The following is a 21,252-nucleotide window of genomic DNA, read 5'->3' as shown; positions in this document are numbered from 1 at the left end:
CTTCCACTTTTCATCCATGGAAGATCGATTGTTGACATTTATAACCACCTTGCTAGATAAAAAATATATGCTTGAACAGTTCCCTCAATGTATTAAATTATTATTGGATTACATTTCCGTCAGTCCAAGCTCTTGCTGGACACTTAAAATGACAGAGCCTTACATTTGATGTAACGTCATGGAGGTTGTAGGCTGAAAACAGGTCACCAGTCAGTCATGGGGCACATAGACAGGAAGGACCTCATGCAACAGTGGGGAAACAGACACTCTGACCAGGAGTAGCATCAAGTTGTAATACCAATATTACCCTAATGCCAGATGAGTAGTAGCTGGGTCAAACCAGGCAGAAAAGGTGCGATTTCCATCCAGGAAGAACATGTCTGACCACCAAAAGCTTGTTTCTTACGCCACCACAGGTTTATAAAATGCGAGACTCTTCTAGGTATTGTTGCTTTGACACAGATCCAGGGACAGTTTTAGCCCCATTGTCCTTGGATTCCATTTGCAACAAGGTGGTCCTTGTCCTGAGAAATAAATGGATGAACACTGCCAACACTGCTTCCCAGGGAGAGGTGGCAAACTAAGTAACAGAATGGAGGAAAATGAAAAGAATTCTAAGACGGGGCCCAAATACCACTTACATTTATTTTATTTTATTTTTTTATGAAACTCTTTGATCAGAAGACACATATGATTCAGTGCAGTTCCAGAAGTAACGTAATGGCAGAACTGTGGCGAGGTAAAAAGTCCAAGACAAACCTGAATCTCGACTTACTTTTATTTTACAAAAAATGTCTTGGCTAAGTGAAACATAGATCAGGAATAAATATATTATTTTCTCTTGATTCAGCAAATATACAAAAAGTGTTCAGGCACTTGACAAAATAAAAGCTGAGTTTGACCAAAGATTTTTGGAGACGCACAGAGACGGAGAGGAGGAAGAGTGGGATCTGTTCAAGTTCTGAATCAGGAGAAGGCAACACGTGGTTGTTGATCACCCAGTGGAGTTCCAATAAAAATGTGGACAGCTAAAACATGAGTACATTCCAATACTACTTTTTGACGTCTGAATCAAAAAGAGCGACAGCTTCAAGTCATGCAAGTGATGGGGTGAGTGAGAGGATGGTCCAAATAAAAGAAGGTATCCGTCGCACCTTCAGGAGTCAGGTTCCCTCTGACACTGGATGTAACTTTGAAATGTGGTTGAGTGAAGGTGAACGGACAGTGAAACAACTCAAGACTGACCACAGAAGTCTCAGCAGGACTCGCTCAAGCTCGTACCAGTGTTCGCAGCTCAGCAGGAAAGTACCGCTCCTAATCACGCAGGTCGTTGATGTTATGGTCGATGTCGTAGTTTTCACAGAACTTGCTCGTGAAGGGCAAACAGGTGAGGTGCTCCAGCCAGTACCAGTTCACCGGGTAGATATAAAACCACACTATGAGCGAGGAAAAGAGTCCGATGAAAATGACCAGCGAGACGACGATGAGCACTCGCTTCCGGTACTTGTCGAAGGTCCCGAAGGTCACGTAGGGCAAGAAGGCGAAGGACAGCAGAAGGCCGCTGAGGAAGCCAAAGAGTTGGGCGATGTTGTCCATCCAGGGAAGAAGTCCGCACATGAAGAGGAAGGCCAGGATCGCCAGCAGCTTCAGGAAGGCCTTCCATGGATTCTCCAGCATCTGCCAGCCTTGAAACAGCTCCACGAACAGGCAGGCGAGCAGCCCAAACTGAGAGCCCCCAGGACCCACCTGGAGACAGATCATTACACATGTATTAATGTTTATAAAGACACAGATACAGCACTTATGAAACAAAAAATGTAAATAACCTGAAAGGACAAAAACAGCCAAGAATTTAAAGGTGGGTGAAGGTGTTTTGGTTTCACAGCAACGTTCTCACCCACACAGAAAATGTTTAACTCGATTATGAAATCGACAAGTTTACAGATCAGAGGCTTTAGCAACAGCACATAATTCTGACCCATCAACAGGCCAGCACATAATCCAGGAGCAGAGAGTGACTCACACTTCCAGAAAAACAACAGTCTGGAGTCACACTGCGGCCTGCGGTTACGTTTGAGGGCGCGTTGTTAGTAAACAACTAACTTGAAAAATGACTGTCATGACAAAAAAAAAAGCCTTTACACAGAAGGCAGATCTCTTCAAGCAAAGTCTGGACTTTCTTTGTGAGAAACAGCGTGTGAGAGGACAGGTGAGAAGATTAGTGACGTCAGGGCTGAGTTTGGAGGCTCGACTAGTCAGAGGCAGATGGCTAATCTGTGAAGACAAGCAACTCAAACAACCCAAAACAGGAAGTGGGTGGACGCCGTCACTCCACCGACACACCCCTGGCACGCACGCTGACACGCTCTGAACAGGCTGCAGGGTCAGCTGCCATTGGCTGAGATAAGAGTGTTACGGCAGGTGCTTGTGGGAGGCTCGTGGGTGTGTGTGAGTTCATTACGACCTACATTAAAAAAAAAAGGTAGGAATTACACATAGCTCTACCGAGTGGTACTTGAAGAGGGTCTTACTATCTTGCCATTGAACAGTTTTATACCTCCCTTTGTCAGTTCAAACACCAGTTGGTTTGCACTATTGTTTCAGTGTTGCAACTCTGTCATTGTTTCAGTAACAGGACGACGACAGTAGATATTACCTCCACAAAAGTAGTGACATATCAACACTAAAAAATATGTGACAGGCATAAAAGGGAAACTATTTAATATGCACAATAAAGACAACCATTCGTGTTATAAAAGACAACTGAATGTTACTTTCTCAACCAGTTATTCTGTGGGAACTACTTTTCAAAGCTGTTTTGAGTCAGCAGTAACTCAACAGTTAAAGGCTAATCCACTTAAACTGCCTCTAAGTGGCTTGACCGCTCAGAGTCGGGTCCCGCAGGTGCCTCTCACAGTTATTCCTGGTGCGTGAGCGGCAGCGAGTTGGGCAGCTACGGGAAGAGCTGGTCGGTGGGATTTCTGTCTCTCACGTCAAGGGACGTCATTCTCGGTGCCAATACATGAGACTGATAGTACTTAACATGAACTATATTTAGCGATAAACAACGTGCCAAAGCAGACACTAATTTTCAGGACAAAGTAAAATGACTTCTCCACCACACATCAACTACACAGGAACGTAGCTCACCCACAACCAAAAGAACATGAATTAAGTATCGAGTATTTGAAGAAGTAGTTTAGTGTGTCAGTCACCCGGCTAAAGAACTGGAGCACAGCCATCCCAGACAGCCAGTTTATCAGATGGTGATCACATTACCACTGAAAGACCTCACCATTTCTCCAACTTTCCCAGGAAACTTCAGGACAACTGTAGCAGATTGTAAATCGATAAAGGTTGAATTACAGCTTCTACTTACTTCTGGGAGCAACACAACCCCCAATAACAAAGTCATGAGGAAAACTCTGGATGGAGTGATTGGACTTTACACACACAGGCGTGCCAGGTGAAAGTAGGTAAGCCAAACTGTTCCCTCCACAAGAGCTTAACATTTCGTTCATGCACTGGTATTTAATCGACCCCTAATGCTCACAGTTTTGCACCAAATATACCCAGCTTTAAACGCTTGATTTCAACCAGCTGGAAGGTCAAATCTTCAACTGCACTTTCGGTGTCTGTGGATTCATGCGCTGCTTAAAAAGGGGCAGCCAGAGAATCTCCTCTAGTAAGTGAGCTCAGCTTAAGCAGATTGAACGGAGCTGGAGGAAAACCTCAGTGTTATGAGCAGACACTGAATGCACCAGGAAAATCCTGTCTGTCAGAATCTCATGAAGAATTGCAGTGGCTTAATGATACTCAAAAGGTCTCATTGGCTCTGACACCTCGTATGATGAAACCTTCATGCAATACAAGAGAGCTTCAGCAACTGCTCACTCTTCAGGGGCTTAACAGCTCAGACCATCACACGAGCAAAAGCTATTAGATTGTCAGCAGGGCGTCACGCCGGCGCGACAGAACATTCATTAGAATAGTTAAATAAAAGTGTGATGGATTCATTGACAGACATGAAATAGATTTTCTATCCAAAAGTGACTTTTGAAACATGGATGCTACAGGAAATTCCTGCACACACACAAATTGGGAACAGGTCACGAGTTCACATTGTATTGTAACCAAAAATTTTCACTTACAACACCCCACAGAGGGCGTGTACAACCGAAGTACGACCCATCGGAATCAAGCTGACCAGAGACAAGGTGACTTGGTCATGTTTAAAACTGCTGTATGTGAAAATAAGAACAGACAAGATAAAGAAGACCGGCAGACATTTTCTGAGCTGAAGACGAATGTATCTTTGTGGATATATATATATATATATATATATATATATATATATATATAAACACTAAATGACAAATCATCCGGACACCTGATCTGAAAAAAAAAATGAGTGGACCTTTATACAGAAAACCCATATAACAATTGTGAAAAATATCTGGGGAACGTAAAGAACCCACCTCAGCTCTGTAGGGCAGGATGATGGCGGAGGCCAGGTTTCCAGTGATGCCGCTGAGGAGGTAGATGATGGCGATGCGCACCCACCCCGCCAGCTTCTCCAGGTCTCTCATTACGGTCATCTGGAAGACCACAGACACAACGCACTGCAGCAGCCTACAATCACAGAAGACAGACAAAAAAAACGCCATGACTAGCTTGCTTACCACAAAATTGCATTTCTACACACAGTGCACAGCTTATTTGAAATCGTGGCGCTGAGGGATTTCCTGCACGTGCTTGGAATTAACGCTAATTACTTTGACTGCATTCATGCGAGTGAAACACTCACGAGCATCGCAGCTTCATCTCTTAAGCGTTTGATAACCTGAGACCAATAAGTCATTTCAGTGCACAAGTGACTGAGCAGAACTACTGCACACGCACCAGCCAGTGGCACATGAACTATATGTTCACCCACAGCTTGTATTACCAGAGGAGACAAGGCTGCATGAGAGATGATGACGTATGCAAATCTGTTTTCAGATGGAACACTAACCTTGGAAATGTGTGCAAACAACCACGAACAATGAAGTCATTCCACCAAAACAACAAAATCCATGTACACTAACAGATTGCACACGAAAAATGTGCTGATGTGGGTGGAAATGATGGTGTGCACGAAGCATTCTTGTTTCGGCTCTTGGAAGTGAAGATGTTGATCAATGTCAAGGTTGTTGCAAGAGGCATGTTACAGGCAGAGATTGTCGTGAACCACAGCGATGGGCTGAACAGCAGCAGGTGTGGTGTTCTGTTCTCTGACCAGTCACATTTTCACTTGAGAAATACTGACAGGTATCAAAGGGAATGCAGGAGGATACACCACTTCTGAAGAGGTCCAGCATCGAGACATGATGAAAACAAACTCAGGTATGTCCTGCAAGTGCATCATGCTGCCAATACAATTTGCCACATCACATCAGAGCGCAGCTTTGCCTCTGCAGCCAGTCTCAGCTGCAGCTCTGAAGAAGAGGCCGACCAGGAATACACATGGGCTGAAACAGCACATTGAGTTATTAATGTAAATAAAACACCCGTAATTTCATTGGTCTGATGCGATGAGGCTCAATATCTTGGCTGGATGAAGCTCATTTACTCATAACTATCCATAAAATCCATGTACTGCCAACAGCATTGTTTAAGCTGCAGGGTTCAGAGCATGAGAAAAAAATAGCGACTGAATACGGTAAATTAGAAAAAATGTTTACATAATAATACAAAGCAATATTGAGGAAAAACACAAAAAATGCAAGTAATAAAAAACTGATTTTTTTCTTTGGATTCATATTATTCAAAAATCACTCATTGTGTTTATTGGTAATTAAATACAATAACAATGTGATATTTGCTTAGGGCTCTGCTGGGCTCTCAGACAGACTCCCTCTGTTGAGACACAGCTCTTCATTAAAGGGCTGTAGGTGGAAAGCGAAAGGTTGGCGGTCGCTGCACAGGAAACCATTAACAAGACTTCATGAGCTGTGTGTGAGGAAACCAGAAAACCATAAACCATAACATTCTAAATTCTCTGTATGGCCTGGCATCTGGCGTTAAACTGTCTGTTGTGTCTTACCCAGCATGAAGAAACAGAGAAAGCCAAAGACGGTAGAACTGATCAGGAACTTCAGGATTGAGAAACGGTAGCAAGCCACAGACGTCGGCCAGACAGTGCACCTGCGAATGGTTAACAGCGAGATCAGACACACGCAGTGCAATGCATTCATGAAGCAAAGCCAACCTGAGAGCAGAGGGTCGCGTCCTCGTGGAAGTGTCCGTGCATGAAGGTGCAGTACTCCCTGGTTGTTATCTCACACCTTTGGGTGAAAAGCTCAAATGTAGCATCAGTATTGTAAGAGTAAAGCACACACACATCTCACCTTCCTTTGGTTCCAATGCAGCAGGGCCGTGCCTTAATTTTACAGTCCATGTGCCTGTAGCCAGTGTGTTTCCACTTCTTAGGAGAAGTACAGACCTGGAATGTCATGGTAAAGACATTATAAAAAGAGTCCCACTGTGTGTGTGTGTGTCTACAGCAGAACTCATGAACCTTACCGGCCACTGGGTGATGTCATCTGGCCATGTGTGAAGTTCTGTAGAAGCCGGTTCTTCACACAATCTGGAGCCAAATGGAAAATGTCAACCCACTCCCGCCAACAAAGAGAGGCCACACAGGTGACTCCAGAACCTACCTGGGATCTTGGTGACAGACAGAACCAGAGGACCTGATGATGCCCACATGCTCGTTGTCCCATTTCATGAAAGTGGCAAGTGTTTCCTGAGCAAGAACAAGAATGATGACTAACAGGAATGTCGCTGTGGCTATCACGAAGAAAAAAAGTTTCTCCTGAAATTGACTTCACAGACGTTGAAAGAGAAATGACAGTAAGGAGTTGAATTTAGGGGCCTACAACACCCTTGGAAAGAGAGACTTTGTACTGGCTGCCACTCTGTTCTCATCAGGTAAAAAGTGCTCATACTAAAGTTATCGCTGGGAAAATCGGCTTAACCAGAAATGTTGTCATTGGTGAATTGCGACTACTTGCATTTTAATATTTGATAAGTTAGAAGGATCATGAACGCAGAAGCAGCATGATACAGCTCAACTTAAAACTGCTGAACTTTCTGACTACTCTGTTGTTCCCCGCATGAACAGAGGTCTCACTAATACAGTTTTGTTCATCGTGGCTTTTTACATTAACATTTCTGTCTTGTCCAGTATGGCCGAGTCTTGGGATCAAAGGCGTATTTAAGTGAACATGCATGTGTTATTGATTGAACTTCTGACACACAAGACAGCAACCAAAGAGCAAAGTTGCAGGTCAGGTACATACAGAACAGTCGGAGCGGAGCGTCTGCACACATCCGGAGTTGTCATTCTGAATGCAGCAGGCCGACTCTCTCTCTCGATTTTTGGCGTCTTGAATCAGTTTGACAATTTGTTGGTCCTGACGAATGCATGGAGAGAACTTGGCACCCAGGTGAATTAGGTCTTTCTAGTGGAGAGAGAAAAGGAAGCCTTAATATACTACATAGATTTTCTGATGTATGAATCACTGCAGACCAGTACTACTGTGTACTACTGTGATAAGACTGGAATACTCACTGAACTTGGGCCGATCCAGAAATTCTGCTGCTGCACATACTTGACACTCTCATAAATGCCTTTATTCTTTAGCACCTGTAGAGGGCGACAGAGTACAGAGTTGGAGGATGGCGTTACTCACGATGTATGAAACAAATATTTTACTCCACTTTGCGTGGGGAAATGTCCTCAATACTGTTCAAGGTACAAACTCACCAGCTCAGTTTTTGAATGCTGTGAAAACCCAGGAGGAGCAATGCCATATGTGCAGATGGCGAGCAGCGTGATCACAATGTGGACAAACGTAATCCAATAGGTGAAGTAGGGCCTTAAACCAAAAGTAATTGCTATAAATCACAGTACTCTTGCATATTATTGGGAAATTTGGGTTCATATTATTCAAACCTGTGGCTGCTGAAGTCATCCAACTGTTTGCGGACGTTGCTGCTCAGGCTGCGTCTGTAATGGCGGTTGAGAAAACCTCCCACGACGCCCATTCCGTAGTATCGCTTGTGTTTATCGAAGGCAAAGTGTTTCACTTGGGAGGCAATACGACCGCCACGGCGAGGAAGCTTTTTCTCAGGCACTGACGTTGGCGTCTTTGGTGTCCGTGACATGTCCTTGCTGGATCACAGGAAAAAAAAAGACATTGATGGTAGTCTTGATCCTGAAATGTTCGGATCATTTATACACTTGTATGTTACTTCATTCATTTGGTACTTTATCTATTGTCACAGTTGAGGCCACCAAACCCGAGACTAACACTGTTGAGACCAAGACCAGAGGATCTGGAGACTACGCCTAAGACTTCGAAGGCCAAGACTGAGATTGAGTCTTATTATTGGTCACGTCATGCCAGGTTATAAAGGACCCCAAAAGCTTTAAGATGTAAGATGTAAAAGGGTACATCTTTGGGAGCTGATGTTTGATGATTCATTTTTATGTTCTCCCTTACAGGTTTGACGGTTTCTGGTCCATCAGGTCACTTAGAGCAAAAGCAGCGGACATGGGGGGCGTCTCAAAAACATCATCTGCCATCGAGTACAACTCATCATGGACATCGACCTGTGGAGTGGAGGAAAAGAGGGCAAGAGTTCAGAGAAATATTAAAGGAGAAGGAGGATCAAACAAAGCCCGGCTCATGTTTACTTTAGATAATGCGCCAGTCAAAAACACAGACCTGATGGTGGAAAGTAGCGCTATCTCCAAGGCAAAAGCTGGGCACCGTTAGGGATTAATATTTGACTCATGTGACAGAACAGCAAACCGCTGGCAGTGTGAGAGAAGGCTTAATAATGAGATCCAGCATCAGAATAAGATCGCCCAGAATAAGAATAGAGTCAGATAAAGAGAGAATTTAAAAGAAAGAATTATAACCAATTCTAAAGTGGGCCGGTTGTCAATGGAGCGACTAAAACTAAAGCAAAGTGAAACCAGTTAGAGGACAAGTTGCCAACTGGGAGGTGAGAAACAAATTTGGGCCAGAGAGGAAGCAGTGGTAGCAATGTCGGAGAACAAGGCAGAGCAGGCCGTTCCGAAGAAGCGACTCACTTAAAATTCTACAGTCTATTTGATCCTCAGTAGTTAGAAGCTCAACATGCTGACTGACCTTACTGAAGAAGAGTGACTCAGCTGGATCTCCACCATCCACGACGTCGTCCTCCAGCCAGCTGGGCCTGGCAAAGCTTCTTCTGGGAAAACTACGACTATTGAGGGAGCCCGCCAAGCCGCTACGACCCTGACAACAAACACCGCAACATGCTGATTTAATTCACCACTTCGAAAACACTAGTCGACAGTGATCTGGATTTAGACGAGGAGGTACAGTGGGAATAAAAAAGGGACATTCAGACCAAACTCATTCACCTTCAGGATGTTTGAAGCAGCTCGGATGCTCATTCGTGCAACAGATTCCCTTTTACGGCGAGGAAAGCGGCCATGAGTCGAGCGCTGGCTGGTCACGGAGCTGAGGGAGGTGAACCCCGGCGTGACCATACCGGTGTTTGCTGTTTGTGGCGTCCTGGGGGAGCGGTTGTCCACCTCATCTTGGCAGCGGAATGCCCGTCCGCGTGCCAGGGGATCCACAATCTAGAGACCGGAGATTGTAGTGAAGGTGTGAAGGAACAAAGGTCATGCAGTAACTGCAAGAGATCATGAAACTTAACAACCACTTCATTAGCAATATAGATTTTAAGCTTAATAATATCAAAGTATGTGTCCTTCAGGATTAGAGCAACATATTACATCAATTTATGGATATATGAAGATATTGTTGTTGATAATGTGTCTTATGTTGGGAGAGAGTATAAAAAGCAAAAAGAAAACTATCATTTTCTTTCAACACAGCATGTTCACTCATAAGGCGCTTTTTAAAAACATGGTTTTAATTTAGGCGATATCTTCAGGCAGCAAAATCACCTTGGGCATCAGGTGTGCTGCTGGTGAGTCCATGCCCGGCTCACTGCTGGTGGCAGTGTCAGGCTCTCTGTACTGGGCCTTCAGTCTGCCATAGCGCTGACTGCAGTGGCGCAAGCTCTTCCGGTGCCACACCTGCTGCTTAGTCTCGCAGCCGTCTCCAACACCAAACCACTCTGCTGTGTTTCTACGGGAAAACAAGAAAAGGTTTATTGATATAGGACGCATCCCCAACAGTCATTTGTCACCACACTGGTCTCACACCTTCAATTCAGAGCCACTATGTTCAGGACTGTAATATTAACAAGGTGACAGTATACTAATGTTTACACCCAAATGTTTACTAAATTCCTCAAAATAAGTCAGGCACCATGTTCATCTCTGTCACTGATAAAAACACCCCTCATTTCACGTGTACTTACTTCCGGATGCTTTGCGACAGGGATGTTTGTCTCCTGAACTTGGCTCTCCTCTCTCCAGCAGCGAAGCCTACATCTCCGCCTCCAGTGACGCTCTCTGACACAGAACTGGCTGCTTGACCCCCATCACTTTTTTTCAGGGACGGTCGAAGTGGCTGTCAGTCAAGAGTAAATGAAATGCAAGAATATTCATTAAAATAATAATATATAATATATAATATAATAATATATAATATATATAATAATAAAACACCTGGCTAGCTATATATATATATATATATGTATATATATATATATATAACTCAGCAGTCTTCTCATTAGCAGAAGGGATATTAATATTGAAAGACTGCCTGCACGCTAACTGACGTAATTGAATGGGAATAATTTCATTAAGCATCAAACGACAAGAATAAACAAAAATCCATTCGGCAGAAGAGACAGGAGGAGGATGAAGGATTAAATTACCCGACATTACCAGGCACAGAGTCATATTGCTGGTCTTGCAGACCTGAGTGACTCCATGAAACATGGGATGCATCACAGGGAGCAGCTCTCTTTATATTGAATTCAATATGAAGACGGGAGTTTGGTGGGCAATACATCCTCAATATGTGGCACTTATACAGACAAAGAATTGAAAAGTGGATTGAGCACATCACTAGAAAACTACAGTTTCTTGAGGTGTATCTGGTATTGACCAAAGTGCAAGGACAAACACGCACCACATGTAAAACCCAACTCCAATTTTGGAACAGCAATTGCACCGCGCACCATTAAACTCTGCTGAAACACAACTTCATTTGGAATGCAACAGCTGTTCTGAGCATGGGAGCTATTCGGAGGCAAATGTGGCCATAAACTTCTCGCCAACTGCTCAAAGTGCTTCTTTGACTGCTGAACAACACCTGGGCCGATACGAGGGAAAATATTCACAGCAAGACAAACATAGTATGAAGTTCAGATTGACCTTTTATTGTTGGACATCAGGTGGGGGCATCCATCATTTGTGAGTTATTAATGTGATTCAAAAACTCACGCAGAGATGTCGCAACTACATTTAACAATGCTGAGAAAGAGTTTATGAGAGTGTTTAATATTCACTGGAAACTGACTTGACATAGCCACCAAATCAAAGCAGAGCAGGCCAGAAGGAACCCACTCGTCCTGTAATTCAGCCTCCAAGTGACGGCACGTACTGGTTGGACACGGCGAGTGCTTCAGGCCGACTCCAGATTCAAGAAGCAGATGCATCTACAGCGTATTAATGTTTTGGCCACACTGCTGTCCCGTACTTAACAGTGGCTGGTTGGCCTATATAGATCCATGTTCCTTTCAACTTCTCATTGGCGACACATTAAAGTTTGAAAGTTCATCTCTGTGCTTTCTTCTCAACAACCCCTCACTTCAATCTTAGCAAACACAGTCTCATGCCATGGTGGAAGATCACTTAATATTAAAATATAGAAGTGTCTCATGTGCTATGTTCCTGCTTATGCGTACAGTATGTAGAAGGGTCTTGATGTGTTTGGCACATCTCTGCCTTGAAGCAAAATATTTGCTGTTGACACTCCAGAAAGGCTCAGACTACTGCGTACCTGTTTGGCAGCCATGATCTCCTCAGGTGTAGGGATAGCTATGACAAGGCTGGCAGGTTTCTTGCTCTTCAGACGGCTATCTGATTGGACCTTCTGTGTAGGTGGTTCCCCTCCCTCCTCGGATGACATCCTGACACAGCGCTGCAGAGAAAAATCAACATTCATTCAGAGAGACAGGCATGAGCTGGATACGTAGGTAGACCAATCAGATCTTTCTTAACAGTGCTGAAACACAACACAATTATATGAAAACTCAAGCTTCTTGCTTGGTCAAGATAGCGGCAAGATTATTCAACGCTTTCACAAGAAGAAGAAGAAATCACTACAGACAGGAACTTCCGGTAATGTGAGACAATGGTGTTGCCAGGTGGTGGTCATCTATCAGACAGTTACATGGAAAAACGTGGTAGCACTTGTGGTGGGGAATACATATACCACACCAAATTATCGCTATGAAAAAAGACAGGAGAAAGCATCACATCATTCAAGGATGAAGGTAGCACCCAAACAAGAGGTCAGTCACCTCAACCGGGTTCCTAAGATTGTGTTCACCCCATCCCTGAATGGAAACGTAGGCTTGAAATAACATTATTCTCCATTGCTTATTCTCAAGGAGTGACGCCGCAGCACACAGATGAGCCTTTTGGAGACAGGCTGTGTAACAAGGAGGCACTTATTGAACAAACACCCACGATTGGGTGTGGGCGTCCGTTTACAACACACTTGCATCCGTTGAGGAAGCAGCAAGCCAGAAGACATTTCCTGAGGTAAGCTAAGTGACAGGTTGAGAAGCTCTCCCCTCTATTTTTCCCCCCTGACCCCACTATCTGGAGGAGACCCTGAGTGAACTTCAGTTTGGAAGCATCTCAAAGTCCATAGGATTTCTTGGCAAAACTGGAACCAGCAAGCACCCGCCATACACATGGCAGACTTTATTTATTCTTTTAATGAATGTTTTTTGTAACCAAGTGGATTAAACTACTATCTGGGTAAGAATCTGGGGAGGTCAACACAATTGGGGGATAGAGCAACACTGCAGACGGCCTAGAATGATCCATTGAATCATACGCTCCTGAATAAAGGTAAAGACATTTGAAAATCAATGTTGGTCAAGGTCTTCAGACCACAAACGAAAAAGTGCTGCCCGAGTGCTGGTGTGTAGCAGATGACATCACAGTGGCGAGATCAATAACAACATGTGTCCTCCCAGGTGGTCAGTAGTCGATATGAATCAATACTGGACGTGATATAAATCATCCTTCGGTTTCAAACCGCTAAGCGAAATGCATATTCTGTACATTTTTTTAAGTGAATTTATACATTCATCATATTTTTTTTACACTATTTTTAACACGAGTTGGTAAAGAGGTAGAGGTGAAACTTTTTTTTTATTTAATGAAACAATGCCTTATTGGAGTGGAAGGATAATATTCAAAGTATGCTTAAGTTCAACAAATACAGCTTTGATCAACAATTGTCAAGAGAGGCAGATTTAGTTTACTGTGAGGAAAAACAGATAAAAATCAGGGGGCAACAAAAAAAACATCACGTTGCTTGACGCTGAATCAGTGGAAAAAGGCAAAACACCAGTAAAAAGGAATACAATTCCTTTGTATATTTGGATGCCTTTACTTATATAAATGGATGTTGTTTGCTGCAAACAATGTGGTTAATTTACACTTGATAATTCTGCATGAATATAAAAACCTTTTTAAATTCTGAAACATCATACTTTCAACAAAAAATGATGCAGTCTTCCCCAGCCCACTGCCATATCCAGCCTCAACACAAAAAATAATGCAATAAAGACGAAAAAATGTGTGTACACAAAATGTAAACAAAACTTTCTTTTCATTATTTGTATTTATATGTACGGGTGTAACTGAGCTGCTGTTTATGTTTCTCATTCTACTCAGTTGTTTTTCTATTAGTATGATGCCAATAAGTTCATTGTATTTTATTATAAATGAAATAAGCATTTGGAGGTGTTAGTAATATTACACTGAAATAATAACAGTTTGAATTTTTGTGCTGAGCCAGCTAGAAGTGAACTAGTGAATTGACCGACGCTAGTTTACAGATACAGAGAGAATTTTATGACCAAGGTTGTTTACTCCTGTCGTCACTAATGGGAGCCAGCAAAACAGTCTATTCTTGGTGCCGAGAATGTGTCACTGCATGAAGTATTTCTGATGACAGTAAGGAAGTGCAGGAACACAGATCACCCTAATGACACGATCTCCAGCCAACACACCCATTCTGGAATGATAGTCTTGAAAGCTCTGATGCAGTCCACTGCGGTGGATAAAAATCAATGCTAAGCCTTTGGTGTATGTGTGTCAAGAATGGCGGCTGCAAGGAAACCTGACACCGGCAGCCAACAACCTAGTTTCCACCACACAGCTCCATATATTTTCTATCTGTCTCGGACACTCTCCACCACCACAAACTGTTTTGCTCAGAACTACCCTCAGTCTTCTAGATTTCCCATGCAAAAAGACATTTCCAACGCAGTCCCCAGAGGTTTGAGGTTTTGAAACAAATAGGAGGGAGGGAGGGGGGCGCTGGAACCCACCCATTTTGGTAATGAATCTGTAAAGCTTTTATCTAATGGACAGAGAGATCCAGAGCTGGAAAGATATCCTTTGACCACCGTCCACTTTGCTGTCTCTCAGAATGAATGTGGACTGATGGCAAATCTTGCTATCGAAATTGAAGAATGACATACATATTTTATTACAGTGTTTGTTTAAGAATACAAGTGGCACGTTCAATAACAGCACATGCTTCTTTAACAAAAAGGAATAAATCATCCTGTAAAGGCACGGTTTGCCATGCAATGACGAGACCATGGCACCATTGATAAATACCATGACTAACTATTGAAGTGTAAAAATAGAAATCACAGTGCAGCTTTGACTTCAAGACTTGTCAACAAGCAGTCTAAGTATTAGTTAAAATTAAAATAAGAGAAAAGAACGAAGCACTGAAGCACATGGAAAAAACTTCCCCCCGCCCCCAAAACTCTGACACGCAGACCTTCTATTTCTTTCCACATCTTTTTATCCCACTACAAAACTGAACATAGAGTGTGAATATTCATCTTCAGAATCCGCTCTCCATTATTGTACACTCAAAATCATACAATCCCAATCTCCTCAACGCTTCTCAAACTCAGTGTAATCCAAAACTTTGATATGCAAAAGCCCTTGAATGTTGCATGCATTTATGTGTCCACCATCCACTTCGTATGGAGTAGCAACTACATCAAATGTATGAAGTCAAGAATGTGCCACTTCACAAAAGTTCTATAAAGTTTGGTGTCCATTTATTGATAAAGTCAAGTCTTTGAATTGGCAAAACAGTGGATCTATCTTATTTTATCATTATGAGTATAATTATGTATTTACTAACTTGTAATTATTATTATTTGAATAATTGTATTTATTAATGATTATTATTTTTGGTTTTTGTGCTTGGTCCTGGGGTGGGTGGGAGAATGGACGCGGGGAGGAGTTATTGTTTTTGTGTATAATTGTATTGTCGTCGTTTGTTGTGTCGAAAAAAATGAAAAATGAAAAAGTTTGAATTGTCAAATCAAGCGAAGGTAATGTCATTGTTGCAGCAGATTGGATGACAACACAAACAGCCGTAGTTAAACTGATGAATCACTCATGTGGTTAGAAAAAGTAGCTCATGAGAAATCGATGCATCATTGTTTATTGTCAAGACATTCACCCAACAGCAATGGAGGCTAAAAATAAGTAACGTGAAATGTGTCAAGAGCACGATGGATAGATATAATGTAAATATTACATATTTCATTACAGGGTCCAGCACAGTGCATCTGAGATTTAGTATTTGGGGCATTAAAAGAACACGACTAAGCCATGCAATACACGCTTTTGACAGTATTATTGCACAGGATGATCTGGTTCTAAAGAAACTGAAAATTTCTACTATTCCACATGGAAAAATAGGCCACAGTTTTACACTTAATTGGGTCAAACAAGATAACAATGCACAGTAACAACTCTCAATGACCCACGTGGACAGTGGCCGGGGCGCTCATGTCTCCCCAGAGAACATGTGACCATGGTTCCTGCGCAGCTGGGCCTCATCTTGTTTGGCTGTTTGTGTCTTCTCCCAGTGGATGACTGCTCATTACGGCTTTCTACTTGGTTAACAAACAGAGATTTCCATTTCAAGCCTTCCTGACCAACTGAAAGATGGCGGTGTAAACATTCAGCACAGCCCGACACAACCTCTCACTTCAAATGTGATCGCTGAACCGCCAGACACAGTTATCTGAAATTACAAGCCATGGAAGACCAGAGTGTTTGGTTTCAGTCCAATCCTGCGTAGGGGTTGGCAAAAAAACCTCCTCCACAGCAGCGTTGTGTATTATCATCCGAGTTATTTCACAGTCTCAAACACCCAACCAAAGCATCAAAAAGCTTCTGCTGCAGAAAAACTCATCGACAAATAGATTTGAATGCACCATCCTCTGTAATCCAGGTCTACAGTCACTGGCTTGATCTACAAACATGTCCAACTGTTTCACCAGCATATCAGAGAGACTCCGGTCTGTGAATTTAAAAATAGTAAAACAAGTAAACCGACAGAAACTGACCATGGAGTCCATCAAAAAAAGCACTTCCTCTTTGCACAGTCACACACATGAGAAAAATAGCAGTACTCAAGTCAGAGAAACAACTTCAGTCAGCATGGGAGGGGGCGTCCATTCAGGGTCTGAAAGGGATGTCACTCACAGTGTTCAACTTTCCTTACCAAGGTCTATTTATCTTGAAAGACGCATGGAATAAATGGTACATACTGTACATACTGTGTACTCTGGAATCAAGAACACCCAAGCAGTGAGCAATACGGATCTGAAATTCCTATCTAATATTGAGGTTTATTTTAATATCACAGGTAGATGTCTATGGGAATCATTATTAATGGAATACATGAATCAGAATAATGACTGCCCTACCTCCAATGACTTCTTCATTTAATAAGGAGGTTTGTTTACGTCAGAAAAGAACATTACAATATTAGTAAGAGAGCCAGTTGCACACATCAAGTGGACATTGCAATTTCAATTCCTTGGGTCATATAACTACTCCCACAACTTTATTTAAGTTTGTAAGTGCTGGGTCGCTTAAAGCATTACTCCGTTTTAGATCCTTACGAAGACACTAGCAGACATCGATGAGAGAGGGATGCATGAGGGAAGAGCATGTTTCATCAGAAACAGCAACACCATGATCATGAGAACAAAGTCACTATAGTTGAAGATCAAACCACTGGAAGTGAAACACTGAAGTGATGTCACAGAAGTCACACCAGAAAAACGATAGAATAGCGGTTATCCTGCCCCCAGATTAACCTTAGACCATGACCCCAGTTCCATAAATGGATGAATGTCAGCACCCATCTGACACTTCCCCCGACACTGTGACCAACACCTTGTGACCAGCTGGATTTCTGCAACAGCCGTGATGCAGCAGTGCACCTTAAGTTTGAGCAATGCTTCACTTCCTCCACGGGCTTTCGTAATCACGCCATTCAGTGCCATCAACCACAGATGCCACGGAATTTGTGACGTATCGCGTAATTCAGTCAACATTTTTATAGATCCGTTTGCCTTCTGACAAAACCTTGACCTTATAACCTGTTTGTTCTGCTTCCATCAACAGCTGTGCAATGGAACATAGAGGTAGAAGCTTTGATTGTTTTTTTTTTCTTTTTAATTCACACAACAATTCTATCTATTCTATCAATCACTCTATCACCAGGAAGTATGAAAGTGTGGCCAGGTTTCAGTGAAGTCGGTCAACGTCTTGTTCGCGCACAACTGCCTCCAAAGACGTACGTTTTCTCACGGTTCTCTGCACGCTCAGACTTGCACAGCACTTTTCTGCTTCATTCCATGGCAACACCACAGTCACACTTCTTCTTAGTCACATTCTAGCAAGACGTCTCGTCTACTGTCAAATAAAACCAGACATTTCACAATGTTATCTGCTATTGATGAGTGAATAAATGTTGCTTTAGCTTTTGATGTGCACAGATATGTGGGAGAGAAGCCTGGATGGGGAGATTTCCGTCAGCTGGTGCTGCTTTGCTGTTAGCGTGGAACCAAGCAGACAGTCTGCTCTCACTCCACTGCACTGCCAGACAGAGTACAATCAGACATTTGTAGTTTTTGGATGCCACGCACTAGACAATTCCATTTTCTTTAGCGAGCAGGGCTCAAATACAAATTAGACTTTGTACAATCGTGACATTTTAAAAAGAGTTGGCACAGACCTCTATGATGCATTCTTTCCCAGCATCATGCACATGCTCTGAAGTCTCAAGAGGCAAAAGGGGAAAATACAAGTGCATATAAGGGAAATGAAAGTTTTTTTTACTCCCATTTTCAGGGTTTTCACTCATGTCTGGGTTTTCCCTTCCCTTGATGCTTCAGTTGCAAAGGAAACTAAAGTAAGTGGGCCACTGTTCTTGTGCCGTTGATAGGATCAGGGAGAGCTACTCCTCCACTACCTCAGCACTGTGTGCATGTATCGTCCGTCCTGGTAAATAAAGCAGTTGAGTTGACTCTTATGCTTCACATTTCATTACCTCGATCAAGTGTTTATGTTGAGTGGCACTGAACAATGATACCTACAAACCTTTCTGTGTAAGGTGTTACATTTCTCTCAACTGGGTCAAACTAAAATCATTTTGGTGGCTTTAAATGTATATATATGGCTTAAAATTCAATTTAATGTGAATTTAAATTTCTCCAAAAACTACCTTAAGTTCACTGCAAGGGCAAGTTAGAGCTAAAACTTTTAGAGATTAACCTGGATTAATAGCACTTTAAATTTCATTTACAGGGAGGATTATTCAGGGCACCATCACTTGCAAGGGTCACCAAAACATCCACGATGAAGGGCACTACATGAGACGGCAATGGAGGGAAAGTTTAACAACACTTCAGGATAAAAACACAGAAGTCATTGTTCAGTGCACTTCAAGCAGCAAACCGTTGGCCCGTCACTGCACTGCACATCCACCCTGATGTTGTACAACTTGATTTGAGTAGTATTATTTGTGTACTTCGAGGCACTGCCATTCCTTTTAACCTTTAGTTGACGTGAGTCAACTTTTTTACACTTCTATATTCTGTGTTCAGGAATGGCTTCAACTTTTCAAATCTCTAGCATAAAGGAGTTTGACAGCCCTGCGACCCATTACTTTCACAATGTACAATTGTCAGTTGTCAAAGTATTTAATTTGTAAAAAAAAAAAAAAAATGTAATGATAGTGGCCCTTCAGTCGAGCAAATGTTTCCCCTAAGAACAGTAACAAGTGGCACTGTCCAATTCCCATGTCGCAGTTCCAAGTGGCTGGTTTTTTTTTCATTTTGTTAGCGAACAAACAGTGTGAAGAGCATCACAGAAGACACTAGGAGATGTGTTGAAGTAGCTGTTGTGTAGTTTGTGGTACCTAAATGTGAATATCATCACCACACACTTGGGAGAAAAAAAACAGATTGGTGAAACAGGTGTAATCATTCAGCTCTTCCAAAGATGACACACACAGGAAAATAGTCCCTCAGTGTGGGGTTATCAGGGGTAAGTGAGGTTCACCTGATGCACTTGGTTTCTCACTAAACTGGTCCTGATGGAATGATTTCCAAGCGCGTGCTGCAATGCAGTGAAAAGTGCTACATAAAACATGAAGCCATGCTCAACGAAACTTTGCTGTAACTTATGTACTCAGCTTTACTGTCAAATGATTCCATCGCTATCGCCAAGTGGGTTGTCACTTGTATTTATTTATTCTGACAGACTGCACTCTGGATAAACCTTAATGATAGAGGGGTTATGAAAAAATAAAGTTTACTAAACGTGAAAACATGTTTAAAGCAACCTCCTCTGACTGGACAGTTTACAGACATCCATGTAAGCTTTCTCTGAAATTGGTTATTTATACATGTATTTAAGGTCAGATATTCGGTGGCACGTCATTCTACGTGTCAGCCACGATCACATAAACGTGTAAAACTAATGTTCACCGCTCACTTTTAATGCATTTCGGAGTCAGGACCGAACAGTTGATGGTCCACATTTGACACGAAACTCCAACTGAAAATCTGTATCTTCTTCACAAAACTGGTGTTTACAAACTCGCGTCGGTTCCTAAAACCCCAAGAGGGAACGGTCGCCGCTTTAAATGAATTTCTCAGCGATCGGGGACTAAAACGAACTTCACATGTGTCTTTTAATGACGGTGTGGGGTGGAATCAAACAGTGCGCTCGACCGCTTGAGCCCCAGGGATGAAGCAACAAAGGGCTTGCTGAGACTCGCGCCGGTCCTCTCAGCGAACGTGCGGTTCACTGTTACCAGCTACGCTAACCTACTGAATTCAACTTCTCAGGCAATTTTCAAACACCTTCACGCCTGTTGAGCTGAATCCAAGCAACGCGTCTGTTTACAATTCTACTGAATGGACACGTTGGGACAAAAAACAGCGCTAATAAACTTCCGAGTCAGACGCTAATTCAACTCACCTGCGAGAAGAGAAGCGCAGCTCGTCATACATCAGAGAGAAATCCTGCTCCCACACACACGCATTCTGTTGACGGCTACTGGGTTCGTCGGTCCGAGACCACTTCCCTCTTTCTCTCCTTGAACATCCTCCAGCTCCAGGAGAAGCGGGGGCGGAGCTTACGACTCTTCCTACCCGCCCAAAGGTCTCGCTGGACCGCGTCCAACCCGCCCTGCACTGGAGGGTGTCGAGTTCCCAACACTTCACCTGGGTATTTTCTCTACATTGTTCATCTTTCTCTCTCTCTGAGATATATATATATCTTTTTTTTAATGGAAAAAATATATATATTGTATATGGAAAAAAATGGGCAAATCGCAGTCCGGATTGAATTCTCAATAAAACCTTTTTCCTTACTTTTTCGGTAGATTTCTTTAAATGTGTAATGTTAATTTTAGCAGTGCTTTTGTCCCTCAAAATAAATAGAAATAAATATTGGCCTTTTTAAAATCGCATTTACATATTTAACCCCGAGTTTTGGTTCCAAGATATTGACCACTTATTTTATATTGATAATCTTTCTATAAAATCAAATATATTATCCAAAACTCTATTTATGTCATGCTGTAACTGCACTCCTCCTGGACCCCTGCATTCTTTCTTAATTTAAAAAATAGAATTTAA

General features: G+C 42.5%; 1 protein-coding gene across 1 annotated transcript; it reads right to left on the bottom strand.

Moving 5' to 3' along the window:
* Window positions 1–158: 158 nt before the first annotated feature.
* Window positions 159–20,721, bottom strand: LOC128753736 (inactive rhomboid protein 2-like). The gene is made up of 18 exons (XM_053855768.1): window positions 20,591–20,721; window positions 12,024–12,164; window positions 10,432–10,583; window positions 10,013–10,196; window positions 9,461–9,682; window positions 9,204–9,332; window positions 8,550–8,659; window positions 8,000–8,218; window positions 7,811–7,922; window positions 7,616–7,690; window positions 7,344–7,505; window positions 6,702–6,787; window positions 6,565–6,628; window positions 6,390–6,484; window positions 6,251–6,326; window positions 6,086–6,186; window positions 4,479–4,632; window positions 159–1,746 (listed from the first exon to the last, which is right to left on the bottom strand). Exons 2-18 carry the CDS (start codon window positions 12,150–12,152, stop codon window positions 1,315–1,317), a joined length of 2,502 nt encoding a protein of 833 aa, XP_053711743.1. The 5' UTR covers window positions 12,153–12,164; window positions 20,591–20,721; the 3' UTR covers window positions 159–1,314.
* Window positions 20,722–21,252: the final 531 nt, after the last annotated feature.

This window comes from Synchiropus splendidus, chromosome 2 (genome assembly GCF_027744825.2).
Source record: "Synchiropus splendidus isolate RoL2022-P1 chromosome 2, RoL_Sspl_1.0, whole genome shotgun sequence".
NCBI classification, from domain to species: Eukaryota; Metazoa; Chordata; class Actinopteri; order Syngnathiformes; family Callionymidae; genus Synchiropus; species Synchiropus splendidus.
The sequence above is the reverse complement of the archived record's forward strand: the minus strand, read 5'-3'. Positions and strand labels throughout refer to the sequence as shown.